Raw genomic sequence first — 14,146 nt, 5'->3', positions numbered from 1 at the left:
ACCCCTCCATTTCATAAAAGGAACGCGTATTACAGCAATATGGATAAGAGCACAGGAATGTATCTATACTTGCTGGATTCCCCAAACATTCAGCTTTCATATGCATATTTGGATTCATTCTATTATTATAGTTTTCGAGGAGCGGGTGGGGAGGCGCCAAATGATTACATACTTTTGAGGGTGGCGTAGTAACTTCAAGTTTGGAAACCACTGATCTATAGAATGTTGAATGGATCATTTGACCGATTAAAGAATTTCCCGAAACTTTCCTAAAACTTAATTTCATTCCATACAGAACTTTCCTTTAATAAACATTACTATTCAATTGAATTCTGAAACAGAAAATATTAGTTTAGTTAAATAAATTTCATTTTAGAAACATGAATAAGAAAAATGTAAAGATCACCAGAGGTTTCATCAATACAAAATGCAAGTTGAAATACTTATGTAACGGCATCGATTCGGTAAATAGTCAGAAATAAACCGGAAACGGGGTTTTATATAAAAAAAATCTAATTGCGTCTGAGAGAGTTTTCCGGCTCCTGCGCTTTTCTGTTTAGTAATAAATTTAAAGGAAGCAAGAGTTTAGGTGGAGCTTTAAAGTTCTGCTACAGCTACTTTCTTTCCTCCTTTCATTCATTCCCACTCTTCTTTCGCCTTCTTTGTCCGTTCGTTTTATTTTTGTTTAAATTTTATTCGTAAAGCCAAGAGAAACACGTAATATCAATTAGGACCGCGGCCCTTTCATGGGTGACCCCCGCATAAAAGTTAATATTATTAAGTGACACCAAATGAAAACAGCTCTCTCTTCTCGGAGCAATAAAATCGTTCAATTTTTGAATTTCGAGTATTTCAATTAGCACGAAAAGTAATTACGTGAAAGCTTTAATCAATTAATTCGCAATGTTGGTTTTCTCTCTTTTGCTCGTACTCTTACATCTTTCTTTAGTTCTTTTTTTTTTGTTTCTCTGGTTTTTCTCATTCTTGCACTGGTTCTATATTCGAACACTTGCCTATTGGGAGCGGGCCAAAGTCGTAAAATTGGTGTGCCTAGTGGCTGCAATATCGTAAAGGTTTCGCTATTGTCCGCTACTTCTTTTTTATTGTTATTATTACTATCATAATCAATATAGCGCAGGCTATAAACAACAGCTACAACGGATATCACCAGGCCTTTTAAATATTATTTTCCGGTTTCTTATTATATTTGTGGTTAACTATACATGAACCTTGAACTTCTCTTTATAATATGATCCTTACGAGAATGAGAACCCCAAGCATTTTGTAAATAATTCAAAACTTCAGTAATATCTTCTCATCTCCGTCGAATGCTTAGCAAAGGCGCTAATAAATTGCTACTATTTGTTCATATTAGTTTTCAGGACTTCCGACAAGTTCAGCAATTATTTATAATATAAGTGATAAATTATTTTAAACTGTATAAGTGAATAATTTATGTATGGTTTGTTAAATTTCTGTTGCATTTTTTGTTGCAGTGTCGAAGGCTAAGATACTTGGAAATCCGGAGCTTTTCATTAAGAGCGGAAGCGACATCAATCTGACATGCATCGTCCTTCAAACTCCGGATCCTCCGAACTTCATCTACTGGTACCGCGGCGAGAACGTGATTAACTACTCCCAAAGAGGAGGCATCAACGTCGTCACCGAGAAGCAAACCCGTACTAGCCGACTCCTGATCTCCCGCGCTCTATCCACCGATACCGGAAATTACACCTGTTCCCCATCCAGCAGTGATGCTGCCAGTGTCATGGTCCACGTGCTGAATGGAGAGCAACCTGCAGCCATGCAGCACGGTAACAACAGCAGCGCTATCTGCTGGACCATCGACCTAGTCCTGCTGTTCATCGTCCAGTGCTACATCCTTGAGAGGTGAATTCTCTGCCCCCAATACTAGAAAACCCACCACCAGTGACACACCATTCCACCACCACCACCTACACCAAACACAAAAAAAACAATCCTCCCAAACCTGTCCCTTGAAGCCCCTTTCCTCCTAGTATCCAGGAATCTGATCTCGTCGAAATTCCCAGCTCCTTCAATGTACATAACAGTCGAGAGTTACATGTACACCACGCTGACCAAAAAAACACCTCCACTCAACAAAAACCAAAATCCTAGAGAAAAGTTAACGGAATCCTTCATCCTTACGCCCTCACCTGTCAACGAGCATAATCCCTGTCTGTAATCCACACTCGAACGTCACCTGCTCAGAGAGCTCTTCACCTCTATCCGCTGCAAACTTCGCTAGCGAAATCATCTTCACGTGTACTTAGGCTCAGAAAAGTAACCACCCTGTCATAACGACAGAGATAAAAAGAATATATAATTAACTAAAAAAAAATGTTTATATGTGTATCTAAGAAACAAGAACAAAAAAAAAGAAAGCATCCTGTCTCTCTTTCTCTCTATTTAACATAAATATATATATACATAAAAAAATATATACTTATAATAATATTGATAACATAATATTCATAATGATACATGTATTTTAGATGAAATGTGTAAATATAATGGAATTGCAACATCCACCATTCATTTAGCAGCAAACAAACGAAAAATAACAATTACTGAAAAACAGAAAAGCGATGATTGCTCTAAATGAGCGAGTCGTCGACTTGAAGAGCTTCGTAATGTTTTTGAAATGGAACAAGAACGAAATTTGTAGATATTTTTTTAATCCGGTAGAATTTGTACTGCTAGTGATCGGTCTGGGATATTGCGTTTATATTTGCACCTTTTATTTGTGGACCCACTCCTTTGCTGTGTATATATATAAATATATTTAACGAAAAAAAAAATAATAAGTAATGATATATAACAAGATATACAAGAAAATAAATAATATATATATTAACCGCATCTATGTCTATGTATAACAATAACACTAGTAATATTATATGTAAAAGAAACAAATGATAAGATATAAACAAGAAACAACATAAGATAAAGATAATTAAGGAGATCATTGTGAACGCACGCGTAGGGGGTTGAAAATAAAGTGTAAACTGTTGTTGCATCCACCTGCGTGCGTGTAATGTGCATCTAATCTATGTAAGCACTGATATAAGAGTACTTTCGTTTTCTTCGTTGTCGAATGCATAGATATCTCTAGATCATTCAGATTACAATAGATGTTAAACCCTACTCTATCTCTGTAAAGAAATATATAATTTACTTTAATAAAACTTTTGCCTCCACCCTTCTCGACACTTGTATTTTCTTTCAATATTCCTCTACTCTATTTTTCGTGTCTTCCTCACACTTCGTGTTGCGCTTGTCGTTTTTTTTTATAATTCACTCTTCATTATCCATAATGCAACGTAATTGAATTAAGGGCGCTCAAAACTTTGAAGAGTGAAAGAACAAAAATCCATGTAAAACTTTTCAACTATTACTGAAAATCCGTTCGTCCTGAGATTGACGGAAATGCATAATTTAAAAAGACCGCCACGGGAAATCGCTACGCTTAGCAAACTTCCTTCCGATCGTAATTATGATATATTTATCATATGCCTTCTCTACGATACCATAGATCTTGACAGATTTGACTTGTTTTATACAACTTCAAAACTTTCTGTTAAATATTATTTTTAATTTTTATTAAATATTTCTTTCAGCTTTGTCTACAAATTTTACCTATCATTATCCAAAGCATGGTTTTCATGCATCATCTTATATTGTTAAGGTTAAGAGATCCATGATTACTATGCGATGGATAATGGCATAACTATCATAGATCTTCTCATTTTTGGTAAGTCGTCAATATATATACAATGGAACCTCGCTTAACGAAATTTTTACTCTTATAGTGAAACATATTCAAAAATACACATTGTTTTAAAGATGATGTAGAAGACGCGCAATCCGGGACTTCTCTTATCATCTTTACTCGTTATACTCGTCTATACGCTATACTTCTGTATTAATATCAGTTAAGTTTCATGATTATTTAATTATAAACCTCTTAGTTCAAGTTTACAATTGGAAATAATTATGAAATGCATTAGGTAAGTATTACAGATAAATATTATGGTTCGAAAAGAAATCTATGCTCTTAACTATTGTACACTTCTGAGGTTGACTTTATATTATGTCTTCAAAGAGAAGATAAACGTGTAGCCGCTACTAAGCAAGAAATCGAATAAAGCATGTTATGTTCCGTAGTATAGAAAGTGTAGTAAAGACGACCACGGCTCGAAGATAATGTTTTCTTTTTTCTCCTTTTATAGAGATTTAATGTTGCGGAACATAATAGTAATACAGAAGTAATGACAGAACATGCTGTAAAGCATCCACTATCGCCGCTGACTCAAAACCATTACATGACCATCAACGAATGTGTAAGCCCACATAAACTATACAACATCATGTTAATTAATTTTATAACTAAACATAGAAATATTTTAAAATCCAATTATGCATCATAATATGCACACAAAATAAATTCCTTATGAAATTGCCTTGCCAAGTTACATAATTCACAGGCATTTCATTACTCATTTTCTCAATGCTTATTTTAGTCGTGACCTTGAGAAGGTGTTTATCCAAAGCATGTGTATCATAGTGTATTTCTCATGGCTTTATTATTTGTTTCATGAGTGATACAATTTTGAAAGAGTTACACTTACCATCACTTCGTTATATTAACAGGAATCTTTGATATGTGGGAAGAGGATAATTTTAATAAAACACTACTATACTCCGTAAATATTTGTATTAATTATCATCTGCACGTTATAACTTATTAATTAGATGCTTCTTATTTCTGGGCGTTCGCCTCATCTTCGCGCTGATAGTTAAGCAAGATCTCTTTCCTCTTAGCAGCGATTCTGTCCAATCGACGCTCTTTAGCTTCCTTGACCTTTAGCCTTCTGGCATCGGCCTGGTCCTTCAGCATCTTGGTGCGAGCCTTCTCCGCTTTCTTCTTGTGGATGTATTCCATTAAGACTCTCTTGTTCTTGAAGACGTTACCCTTAGCCTTCATGTACAAAGCATGGTACATATGACGGTCAATCTTTTTGGCAACGCGATACCTTTTCAGCAGGCGTCTCAAAACTCTCATACGTTGTACCCATAACTCCTTTTGAGGCATACGTGCATTTGCTGTACCCTTCCTCTTACCATAACCACAATGCCTTCCCTTACGTCTTGCCAGGTTATTGAGACGAGCCCTGGCGCGGGAGTGCACGGCTACTGGCTTCTTTATAATAAGACCATCCTTAATAAGCTTTCTTATATTTTGCCCTAAAAACAATATACATTTTTATTAGGAAAACAGTAATATACAAAAATGTAAGATTTATTTTATTATGCAATGTCATGTAAATGGTTGCAACAAATGTATACAAGATAAAAATCAATAACTTGAAAACAATTAAAAATCAATTAAGCACTTTATTATTTGAAGCAAAGTATGCAAAGTAATGATCAGATATTAGCTGCTATTATATCTAGGAATCTTGCATAAAGTTAAACCCGGAGTCTGTGGTTTATATGTTTATACCTTTATAGAAATGCATACATTCAGAATATAATAATAATATATAAGCGTCAATAAAAACATATTTTTTTACATCATTTATTTCAAAATGTAATTGATAATAAATAAATAAACAAAGAATGATTACCTTATCATGTGCTTCTTCATAATTTATGTAATATACTTCCGAGGCAAACATTTCAATATATATGCAATATAATTAATCAATAGGAGAAATGGAACTTACTTGAATTAGTGTTAGAGATCTCAGTAACTTCATTAGGATCCAGCCAAACCTTCTTTTTGCCGCATCTCATAACAGAGGCAGCAAGCCTTTTTTGTAACTTCAGGGAACTGAAAACAAAGGGCTTGTGTTAAATATATCTATATGCATTTTTTACCTTTAGGTTTTTCTAAAAAAACGCAGTATATTGGAAAGTTTAATAACTTTCAAATATTGTTTACTTCATATTAAATTACCTCATTTTAAACAAACCGAACCAATGCACCCAACGTGTGTAACCAAACAGAGGGTGTCATAAATGCACGATAACCAAAGTGAACATACTCCGAATACCAATGTTGGATCTTGCTAACTTCACTTTGTTAAAAACATTAAATTGTGAATTAAATTAGTAAATAATTTTATTATTGTATTTAAACTTCTACCTATATTTGTTGTATGCTTAGTTTGACCTCTAGATATAATTATTAAAAAAAAAATGACAAGAAAGCGCCATCTATTTTCCATATATTCAACTTAGTACTTGACTTTGAAAGTGATTTATGTAAACAATGGTCAAATTCAAATTTAAAAACTTGTTAATTAATGTTACATGTATTTTATTAATTATTTATCTTTATTTACGCTAACAGCATGGGTTGGGTTTGAAAATTGTTTGTAAAATGTCTGGACAAGTATGTGTTTTGTTTTTCTTTGAATTTTTTTTTGGACCCAATTCACTATAATCTAAATGTTAAGAGAACGGGCAGGAAATATCAGACAAATTTTTATTTCCGCCAATCGTACACAATATGATTGGGCCGAGAGTTTCATCATAAAAATACGGCGATTAGTATAAAAATTCCCTTACACACAAAAGTTTGTAAAGATACTTTTTTTTTTATGGAATACGTGTCTATACCTAAAGATTTAACGTACTCATATGTATAGCACAATGATATTCTCACAATATACATATACATATACTCCTGTACTATATTTATATAAAAATAAATTCCAACGTGGCCCTCTGGTTAGTGCTCTGAGAAGCCTCGTCCCGGATTATCCACACGAAATAAGGAATTAGCATGGTTACTTAGCCCCTAAGTATATAATATCATAGTATATAAAAGAGATCACAAACATATGTTAAGTATCACAAAATAAATGGAACGAAAATATGGAAAGACAAAAGTAGGAAGTGGTTTCAGGGTGAGTGTAATGTTACAAAATTATCCTCCCCTGGAAGCCTAAGTTTACTGGAATCATAAGGTACGTATTACTTGTTAAGGAATCTTCTCATCTACGTGTAAATATCAGCTTCGTCCTGGGAGGTAAACGAGATATATCTTAAGTATCACAAAACAAATGGAACAAAAAACATGGAATGACGAAAGTAGGCTGTGGTTTCTGGGTGATGTTGGTGTTGTTTGGATCCTTGCCTTCGTCCGGAAGCCTAGGGTTGATGAAATCATTAGGTTCGGACTATTTGTTGAGGAATCTTCTCAGCCACGTGTAAATATCGGCTTCGTTCTGGGAGACCCAATTGATGTTCAATTTGATGGTTTCCAGACTTTGCTCTAGAGCCCTAGACGCGGATCCCACGTGCATACCGTTGAAATACGTCGAGACCTGCGTGATATAAACTCAAAAAATCAATATATTCATTTCACGGCTAAATTAACATACGTCATATAAATCGTAAGGAGTGGAAAGATGTGCAGTTACTGCTGAGATTAAACTTCCCATCATGAAAGTGGCGTTTCCGAAAAGCGATTGCATTGTGGGCCAATAAGCCTTCAAGTGTCTCCAAGCATGAAGACGTCCTTCGGGATTAGCAGCGACGACTGCTAATACAATTTTAACGTCCTGAGGTTTCACCATATCTCTATCCAGAGTTTCCAATAAGTACCTACAATTAGATCAAGCTCGAATCAATCTTAAACTTTCAACTAATTACTAGAGTTTAAATTCATGCATGCCGAGCATATATTATTACCTTTGTAAAAGCCATGGATCGGAAGCGACCCCAAGTGCCTTGAGTAACAGCTTCTTCTCACTTGGTACTTTGGTCGTGTTGTAAATGTTCCAACAATGCTGCCATTCTGCTAAACCGCCGTATTTTATACCAGCCGCGTATACGACTTCCTTCAAATCCGGCGCAATCGTTTCATTATTCTTCATCCACTTCATAAAAGATGATTTCGCTTTGGAAACCGTCTCATTCAACTCGCAATGCACGGCCGTAGATAATATATCAGTTCGCATCAATCTGAAGACAAAAATTAACACATTTTTTTACATAAAGTACGAAATCATTACCGTTGTAAATGCGTTCCATCATCATTCCATCCGACGAATTTCGTGATCGGTTCAAGGAGTTTGCGCATGTACTGGAGGAATAGTTTGTAGGCCAATGACTCGGAAAGACGACGACTCCAGGATTCAAAGTGTTCAATAGCGGTGGCCCAAGGAACATAGTCCCTTTCATCAATCAAATAAAGGGACATTTCCAAAGGAATGCTTGCATTTAATAATCCAGCCCTGAAATATTTGATATTAATGAAAACATTTATTATGTTATATTTCGTTCATTGCTATTATTTAACTACCTGCACAAAGTGAAGGCATCGTCGATAAGACTAGCCCTATCTGCAGCATTGAATATTGTATGATTAGACCTGAGAGTGTCAATAATAGATGCCCACATATTATCATCATACATGACTCTGTAAAACCCTGATTGGTTCACGTTGACTTTGATCCACTTCACGTCAGGATCAATTTCGAAACGCACTAAGAAATAAATGTATATAGAAATCGTTTATATAAATACAAATTATTAGTACTAACCATTGGTCATGTTCATCCAAACATAATTTATTGTATCGGTATCATTGTCTGTGATATAGGTCAGAGGAACGTACCATTTGTAATCGTACTTTGATTTTGGAGATGAACGGATTGAGCTATTCATTCCCTCTGTAGTCAACAAAAATCTCTCCTGTGAAGCATATACTTCATTTTCCTCCCTTGTAATTGTGATTAATGGAAAACCCATTTGATTAGTCCAAGTATCCATGATAGTCTAAAAATAGTAATTTGATTCGATCGAATATTTCATTTAAAATGTATTTTTCAATTACCTTAACTTCTAGAGATTGATTGGTATTTCTACTGAACACATTCCAAAGTTCTTTGGTGTCGGCGTTACTATACTTATAAGTATTTAAATAATCATTTAGACCGTTTTGTAGAGTTTCTTGTTGAAGAAATTTACCAAGCATGTGAAGTATAGAAGCACCCTTAAAACATTAATTAATTAATTAAAACACATTTTTGCTGCGTCTCAATATTTACCTTGCTATAAGAAATAGTATCAAAAATAGCTTCAATTTCTGATGGATCATAAACTGAAACTGATATAGGGTGACTACTAACTAATGCATCCAGTGCTAATGCTGGTTGCGTTTTATCTAAAATGAACTGTTCCATCATTCTCCATTCGGGAAATAGACTATCAACACCCAAATATTCCAAAAAACTGGCAAAGCCTTCGTTCAGCCACAAATCGTTCCACCATTTCATCGTAACTAAATTACCAAACCACTGCAAAAGTAAATTCGTTTAACATAGTTTCGTACATCTTGCAAACGATAATTTACCTGATGAGCTAATTCGTGCGCGATTACAATTGCAACCCATTGATGGGCGGCAGTGGAAGTTTCAAGTGGATCATAAAGAATGGCAGTCTCGCGGTAAGTGATCAAACCCCAATTTTCCATAGCGCCAGTTGCAAAGTCGGGAATAACGACGAGATCTGAAACGGAAATTGATAACACCTACTGACCTGAATGCGGTTGAGATTTAAGCATACCTTGTTTAGGCAGTGGATATGGGACCATGAAGAAGTCCTCGAAGAAGTTCATGATGTGAGTGGCGGTGCTCAAGGCGAACGATGCCTGGGAAATATAAGGGGATGGTGTGTAGACGGAAACGGAAACGCCTCGTTCTGTTTGCTTATTGAGGTGTTTGTAATCACATATAACAAACGCCACCAAGTAGGTACTCATCTCAACAGACTCTTGAAAATCATCGCGCAACTAAAAATCAAGACCTTGAAGTTCTGGATGCAGGGATTGGCTATAGGATACTTACCAAACCAGTACCCATGTAAAAGCCAACATCTTCCGTAGTAACCACCGGCATATTAAATAAGGCTATGTGGAACCTATCTCTAAAAATTGATATTTTAAATTTGGCTTTGAACTGGGGTTCGTCAAAGCAAGGGAACGCCGCCCTTGCGTATGTTGGTTCAAAGTGTGTTGTAGCCAAATATCTGCAAATAACATATTTTTTATTTAAATTAAATATAATATTTATCAGGATTATTATGTACCTTTTATCACCATCTTCATTGGTATAACTGGATATATAAAATCCTTCGTATTCGTGTCCCAATTTTGATGTGAATCTTAGATTCAGAGTATAATTGTTGCGTTTCCTAAACTTATCTTTAATTTCAATGTATAATTGTTGAGCGGCGGGATATTCCAAGAGTTTTGTAATCCTCAAGTTGTGACCTTTACGATCCTGTATCATCTAAAAGAATTACGAAAGTCCAATGTAAGAGCTATTATTTACCCGTGATCTCGATAAACTTTACTTACTTTATCTGTGATGGTTAGATTTTTACTGTGCAGTACAATAAAGTGTGTGTCTTTTTCTACATGAAATTCTATGGAAACTTGACCTGAGGACATATGAGACATTTAATTTGTTTCGTGTGCTTGTGAAGCTTATAGAGGTGCGTGTTTGCATGTTTCGACTTTGGTACAGTACCTTTTACATCAAGCGTCGTTAGATTCGGATGAATGGTAATGTTGTAGCGAGATGGTTTCGCGAATGTTGGAAGACGGATGTTGTTCCATGGAAAAACTTGACCGTTTGTAGCACGCGGGACGAATACTTTCGTCACGTTCCAATCTTCGTCCACATAATTAGGTGGCTTTTCACCGGCACATGTGCATTCTGGAATCATATGAAAATGTATTAGATGTTGTATCTCAGGTGAGATTTCAAGCCTAAGCCTTACCACTTTGCGGGCCAGTGTAAGCAATGATGATAGAAACCAAGAATAATATTGCAAAAACGGCGCTTGCAATGAACAAGGCTCGTTTTTGGGAGCAAGCCGCCACTCCATTATTTTCGTATAGGCTTTTCTTTGTAGGACCTGCAGGACTCTCTGTTCCTGCAACACCGCCTGAGTCACAGGGGAGATTAAGCATGAGTGAGGGTGATCGGTAAATGGTCATTGATTGACTGAGTTGATTGTTTGTACCTGTAAGAAACGCAACATCGTCAACATCTTGTTCACTCATCACTGATTTTCCACGTCTCCAGACAACGGCCTCGATGTTCCGATCTCCTGCTACGACGGATGATTTGACTAAATGGTCGCGACTCCTGCCCTCCAGTATTTATGATATTTGCCTCTCGCGTGCTTTGAAATGTTTGATTCTTGTTTTATTTTTGATTCTCTGTTGCCGGGGATTATTGACTGGTTGACCAGGGGATGGAATGTATTACACCAAAACCGTTCAACTGATTTGCCGCAACGAAATCATGTAACTACATCTTCCGACCAGGTTGTATAAGAGTTCGATGTTACTATTGTTTCAGGTCGATATGAACAGTTTCTTCTGTCAATAATAATTCTTAATTTAGACTAATTTAGGCTTAATATTATAGACGAGGCCTTACCAAAAATGGTATTAAACGCGTCACGAACTAATGGAACTACTATCCATTGGCGTCGGCGTCGGAAATGGAAACTCGACGCCGATTGTCGATATGCGCGCGTCCCCGGAGGGCGGGAAAAAAAAGGGCTCGATACGCGAAGCTACCTCAATTTGCGTGATTTCCCACGTGGTAATCAGCGGAGGGAAACATAGCGAGGCGTGAAATGGGACGATAGATGTAATTAAATGGATCATACCTTCAGGATGAACGTTGCCGTTTTGGACCTGCTTGTAACGACCCATAGGCTCCATCCGGATCGCATCCGTTGATTCCGCCGTCGGCGAATTCCCTTGCGGCATTGCTTGTTTTTTTTTTGTTATTTATATATTGTTTATACTTTCTTTGCGTTGATGATGATAATGTACTCTCTCATAATGCTACATTTAGTTCGACTACATCCTAGTCTAGTCTACTTTCAAACAAGAAGGAAGAAAACAACGGAACTGCAAATAACATGCGACGCTCTCGAATCTTTGATATTCTACCTGTTGAATGATTGATGCGTTTGGCTTTGTTCTTTGTGGTTGTTTCTGTTTATTTTCTCTAAATGCACTGGACAGTTCTCATGTTGCACGGCGACGTCAAACACGGTGCGCCCTGCCGCCACCAAAACCGAACATTAAAACAAAATTCTGTTTGAAACTAGCCATGGATGAGAGCGCTATCGATCTTCTATTATAAAGTCTAAACGGACCCTCCTGTATAGGAAAAACCCGGAGGGTGTCACCCCTATAATTGCATAGTGGAGAATGCTCGCAAGGGTTCACAAACTGTGCCGAAAGTATCGATTTTATTTTAAATAACTGTTTCCACGCATGCGGATCTAATCCTCTAGGTAGGCATAATCTCTGATACCGAACCAGATGCCTCGCGCAGTGTCCTCTAGTGATGTGCACAAACGTTTCATACTCAATTATTAACAATAACTAACTCAAATTATAACTCTAATATTTGAACGAATTGTAACAATAAATTTCATTTTATCTTAGCTTAAATCAGGGCCGTGTGGTGCTATGATGCAAAGAGTGTGATGAGCGTAATTAACGCTCTACAAAAAGCAGTGTTTTCACATTTTAGTGTTTTTCTCGTAAACTATAATATATTAAATGGATCCAAAAGATGCATATGAAAGCTGGATGTTTGGGGAATGTAGCGAGTACTCACATATTACTGTGAATTCATATATTTTTAATTGTTAAAATTGAAAAATCTATTATATCATATATTACGTAATTGATTTACAGCTACTGAATTTTTCACAATTAATAGAATATAAAAATTAACGAATATACTCACATTCTGCATAAATTTCTTCGAAGATATCATACGTTTTTTAAGTATGTTTTTATATATTATACTTTTGTGTGAATGCTGATATAAAACAATGTAGATGAAAAATTTTGTAGGCGATATTAAAAAAAGGCTCTGCATGGTTTAAATATTTTAATTTTAGCACATATATTAAATATATTAGCATTGTTCGAAGATTAAATTATAAATATATGCAAAGATATGATGAAAGATTGGACTAATTTTGCATCAACCCTAACACAATTCGATAGTTAACACCTAGTTACGCAACAATATTAGCAATAAAGATAGTAATACTAAGTTATAGCACCATGACTCGTGTAGGCTTTATTTTTATTATACATTTACTTACAATATACAAAAACTGCTTTAATTATAAAATATAATAGCCTATAGTTATTCATCGATATTATATTAGATCACATAAGAAACGAATCCAAATAGTCACTCCTTGCGACCAGGCGGGTGTAGTTTCTTTCTCTCTGGATTCGTGATGCTCGAGATAGCGCGAGGCACGACCAGGATCGAACCATCCGCGAATGTTTGCAGGCTGTATTGATGGGGCGAATACTGGTTACCTTCAGGATCTCGTAGATTCTAAAAAGGCACGAAAACAAGTGGTCAGCGTATTCGAGCCAGTGGAAAAGATTAGACCTACCTGAAATACGTGACGGTAAAGCTGCAGGTACTTGTCTTTTACGCGTTGGCATTCGCCTGAGAGAAACTCGTGCTCGTTGAGGAGTCGAAACTTCCTGTCGTGCATGTCTTTCACCTCATCAGTCAAGTTCAAAATCTGATCCAATTTGCGCTTTCTGCAGTTATGTGCTGCTACCTATAACCATAAATATTGGTTTAGGAAAGTCTATTTCGGAGATAGATTTATATTTATTTACTTTATTCTTGCCTCGACGGCGAATGTCTCTGATCAGGCTAAGCTGTGCCTCACTCAGGTGGCACCTGGAAAGACGCTCGTTGAATTCATATAATGGCAAATTGATGATCTCGTCAACGGAGATTGGCACGCTCAAGGCACGAGCGCGCTTCTCATCCGTAGTTAGATCTTCCTCCTCGGCCTTCCTAATCTTCCTCTTATCCCTGGAGATGGGTCGTTGCATAGCACCTGTATTCGAAATATATTTAATTGTTAAAATTTATAAATCTAGTACAGTGGAACTTCGCTTAACGAGTTTAATCCGTTCCAAAATTTCCGGATTTTTACGCGTGAAATACATGTTTTAAAAATGATGTAGCAGGCGCGCAATCCGGGACTTCTCATCGTCGTATGCGAGATGCTCGTTAAGCGAGGT

The 14,146-nt window shown here is 36.3% G+C and overlaps 4 protein-coding genes across 6 annotated transcripts; 1 reads left to right on the top strand and 3 right to left on the bottom strand.

Moving 5' to 3' along the window:
* Nucleotides 1-1,489: 1,489 nt before the first annotated feature.
* Nucleotides 1,490-2,345, top strand: LOC108563253 (the record flags this gene model as incomplete). Its single annotated transcript, XM_017921874.1, has 1 exon — nucleotides 1,490-2,345. A coding segment is annotated over one exon (405 nt), but the record flags the coding sequence as incomplete, so codon positions are not given.
* A 2,381-nt stretch (nucleotides 2,346-4,726) lies between these two features.
* On the bottom strand, nucleotides 4,727-6,084 carry LOC108563254 (60S ribosomal protein L19-like). Its single transcript, XM_017921875.1, has 3 exons — nucleotides 5,984-6,084; nucleotides 5,751-5,857; nucleotides 4,727-5,268 (listed from the first exon to the last, which is right to left on the bottom strand). The coding sequence occupies exons 1-3, from the start codon at nucleotides 5,986-5,988 to the stop codon at nucleotides 4,784-4,786; spliced, it is 597 nt and encodes a 198-aa protein (XP_017777364.1). The 5' UTR covers nucleotides 5,989-6,084; the 3' UTR covers nucleotides 4,727-4,783.
* Nucleotides 6,085-6,376: 292 nt separating this feature from the next.
* Nucleotides 6,377-12,284, bottom strand: LOC108563260 (endoplasmic reticulum aminopeptidase 1-like). 3 transcript variants are annotated; one of them, XM_017921886.1, is made up of 17 exons: nucleotides 11,490-11,583; nucleotides 11,068-11,428; nucleotides 10,822-10,989; nucleotides 10,569-10,757; nucleotides 10,397-10,479; nucleotides 10,126-10,328; nucleotides 9,885-10,065; nucleotides 9,604-9,829; nucleotides 9,392-9,546; nucleotides 9,087-9,335; nucleotides 8,873-9,031; nucleotides 8,580-8,814; nucleotides 8,339-8,522; nucleotides 8,049-8,270; nucleotides 7,726-7,998; nucleotides 7,416-7,638; nucleotides 6,377-7,358 (listed from the first exon to the last, which is right to left on the bottom strand). In XM_017921886.1, exons 2-17 carry the CDS (start codon nucleotides 11,105-11,107, stop codon nucleotides 7,212-7,214), a joined length of 2,937 nt encoding a protein of 978 aa, XP_017777375.1. In that variant the 5' UTR covers nucleotides 11,108-11,428; nucleotides 11,490-11,583; the 3' UTR covers nucleotides 6,377-7,211. The 3 variants fall into 3 exon arrangements, with proteins under 3 accessions (XP_017777375.1, XP_017777373.1, XP_017777374.1); XM_017921884.1 differs by lacking the exons at nucleotides 11,068-11,428; nucleotides 11,490-11,583 and adding an exon at nucleotides 11,725-12,284 and having other exon boundaries at nucleotides 10,822-11,067; XM_017921885.1 differs by lacking the exons at nucleotides 11,068-11,428; nucleotides 11,490-11,583 and adding an exon at nucleotides 11,725-12,284.
* Nucleotides 12,285-12,996: 712 nt separating this feature from the next.
* On the bottom strand, nucleotides 12,997-14,018 carry LOC108563257 (segmentation protein cap'n'collar-like). The gene is made up of 3 exons (XM_017921879.1): nucleotides 13,733-14,018; nucleotides 13,498-13,671; nucleotides 12,997-13,436 (listed from the first exon to the last, which is right to left on the bottom strand). Exons 1-3 carry the CDS (start codon nucleotides 13,952-13,954, stop codon nucleotides 13,284-13,286), a joined length of 549 nt encoding a protein of 182 aa, XP_017777368.1. The 5' UTR covers nucleotides 13,955-14,018; the 3' UTR covers nucleotides 12,997-13,283.
* Nucleotides 14,019-14,146: the final 128 nt, after the last annotated feature.

This window comes from Nicrophorus vespilloides, unplaced genomic scaffold, assembly GCF_001412225.1.
Source record: "Nicrophorus vespilloides isolate i.1.1-1 unplaced genomic scaffold, Nicve_v1.0, whole genome shotgun sequence".
NCBI classification, from domain to species: domain Eukaryota; kingdom Metazoa; phylum Arthropoda; class Insecta; order Coleoptera; family Silphidae; genus Nicrophorus; species Nicrophorus vespilloides.
Note: the sequence above shows the minus strand (reverse complement) of the source record. Positions and strands in the feature narration are given on the sequence as shown.

Coding starts and splice junctions, on each gene's coding strand:
- LOC108563254 (XM_017921875.1), bottom strand. Junction 5,269..5,750: donor GATCTCTAACACTAATTCAA/GTAAGTTCCATT, acceptor TATTGTTTTTAG/GGCAAAATATAAGAAAGCTT.
- LOC108563260 (XM_017921884.1), bottom strand. CDS start 11,827: ATGCCGCAAGGGAATTCGCCGACGGCGGAATCAACGGATGCGATCCGG. Junction 10,329..10,396: donor ATCTAACCATCACAGATAAA/GTAAGTAAAGTT, acceptor TAATTCTTTTAG/ATGATACAGGATCGTAAAGG. Junction 10,066..10,125: donor AATGAAGATGGTGATAAAAG/GTACATAATAAT, acceptor TGTTATTTGCAG/ATATTTGGCTACAACACACT.
- LOC108563257 (XM_017921879.1), bottom strand. CDS start 13,954: ATGCAACGACCCATCTCCAGGGATAAGAGGAAGATTAGGAAGGCCGAG. Junction 13,672..13,732: donor GCCGTCGAGGCAAGAATAAA/GTAAATAAATAT, acceptor TTATGGTTATAG/GTAGCAGCACATAACTGCAG. Junction 13,437..13,497: donor TTTACCGTCACGTATTTCAG/GTAGGTCTAATC, acceptor GTGCCTTTTTAG/AATCTACGAGATCCTGAAGG.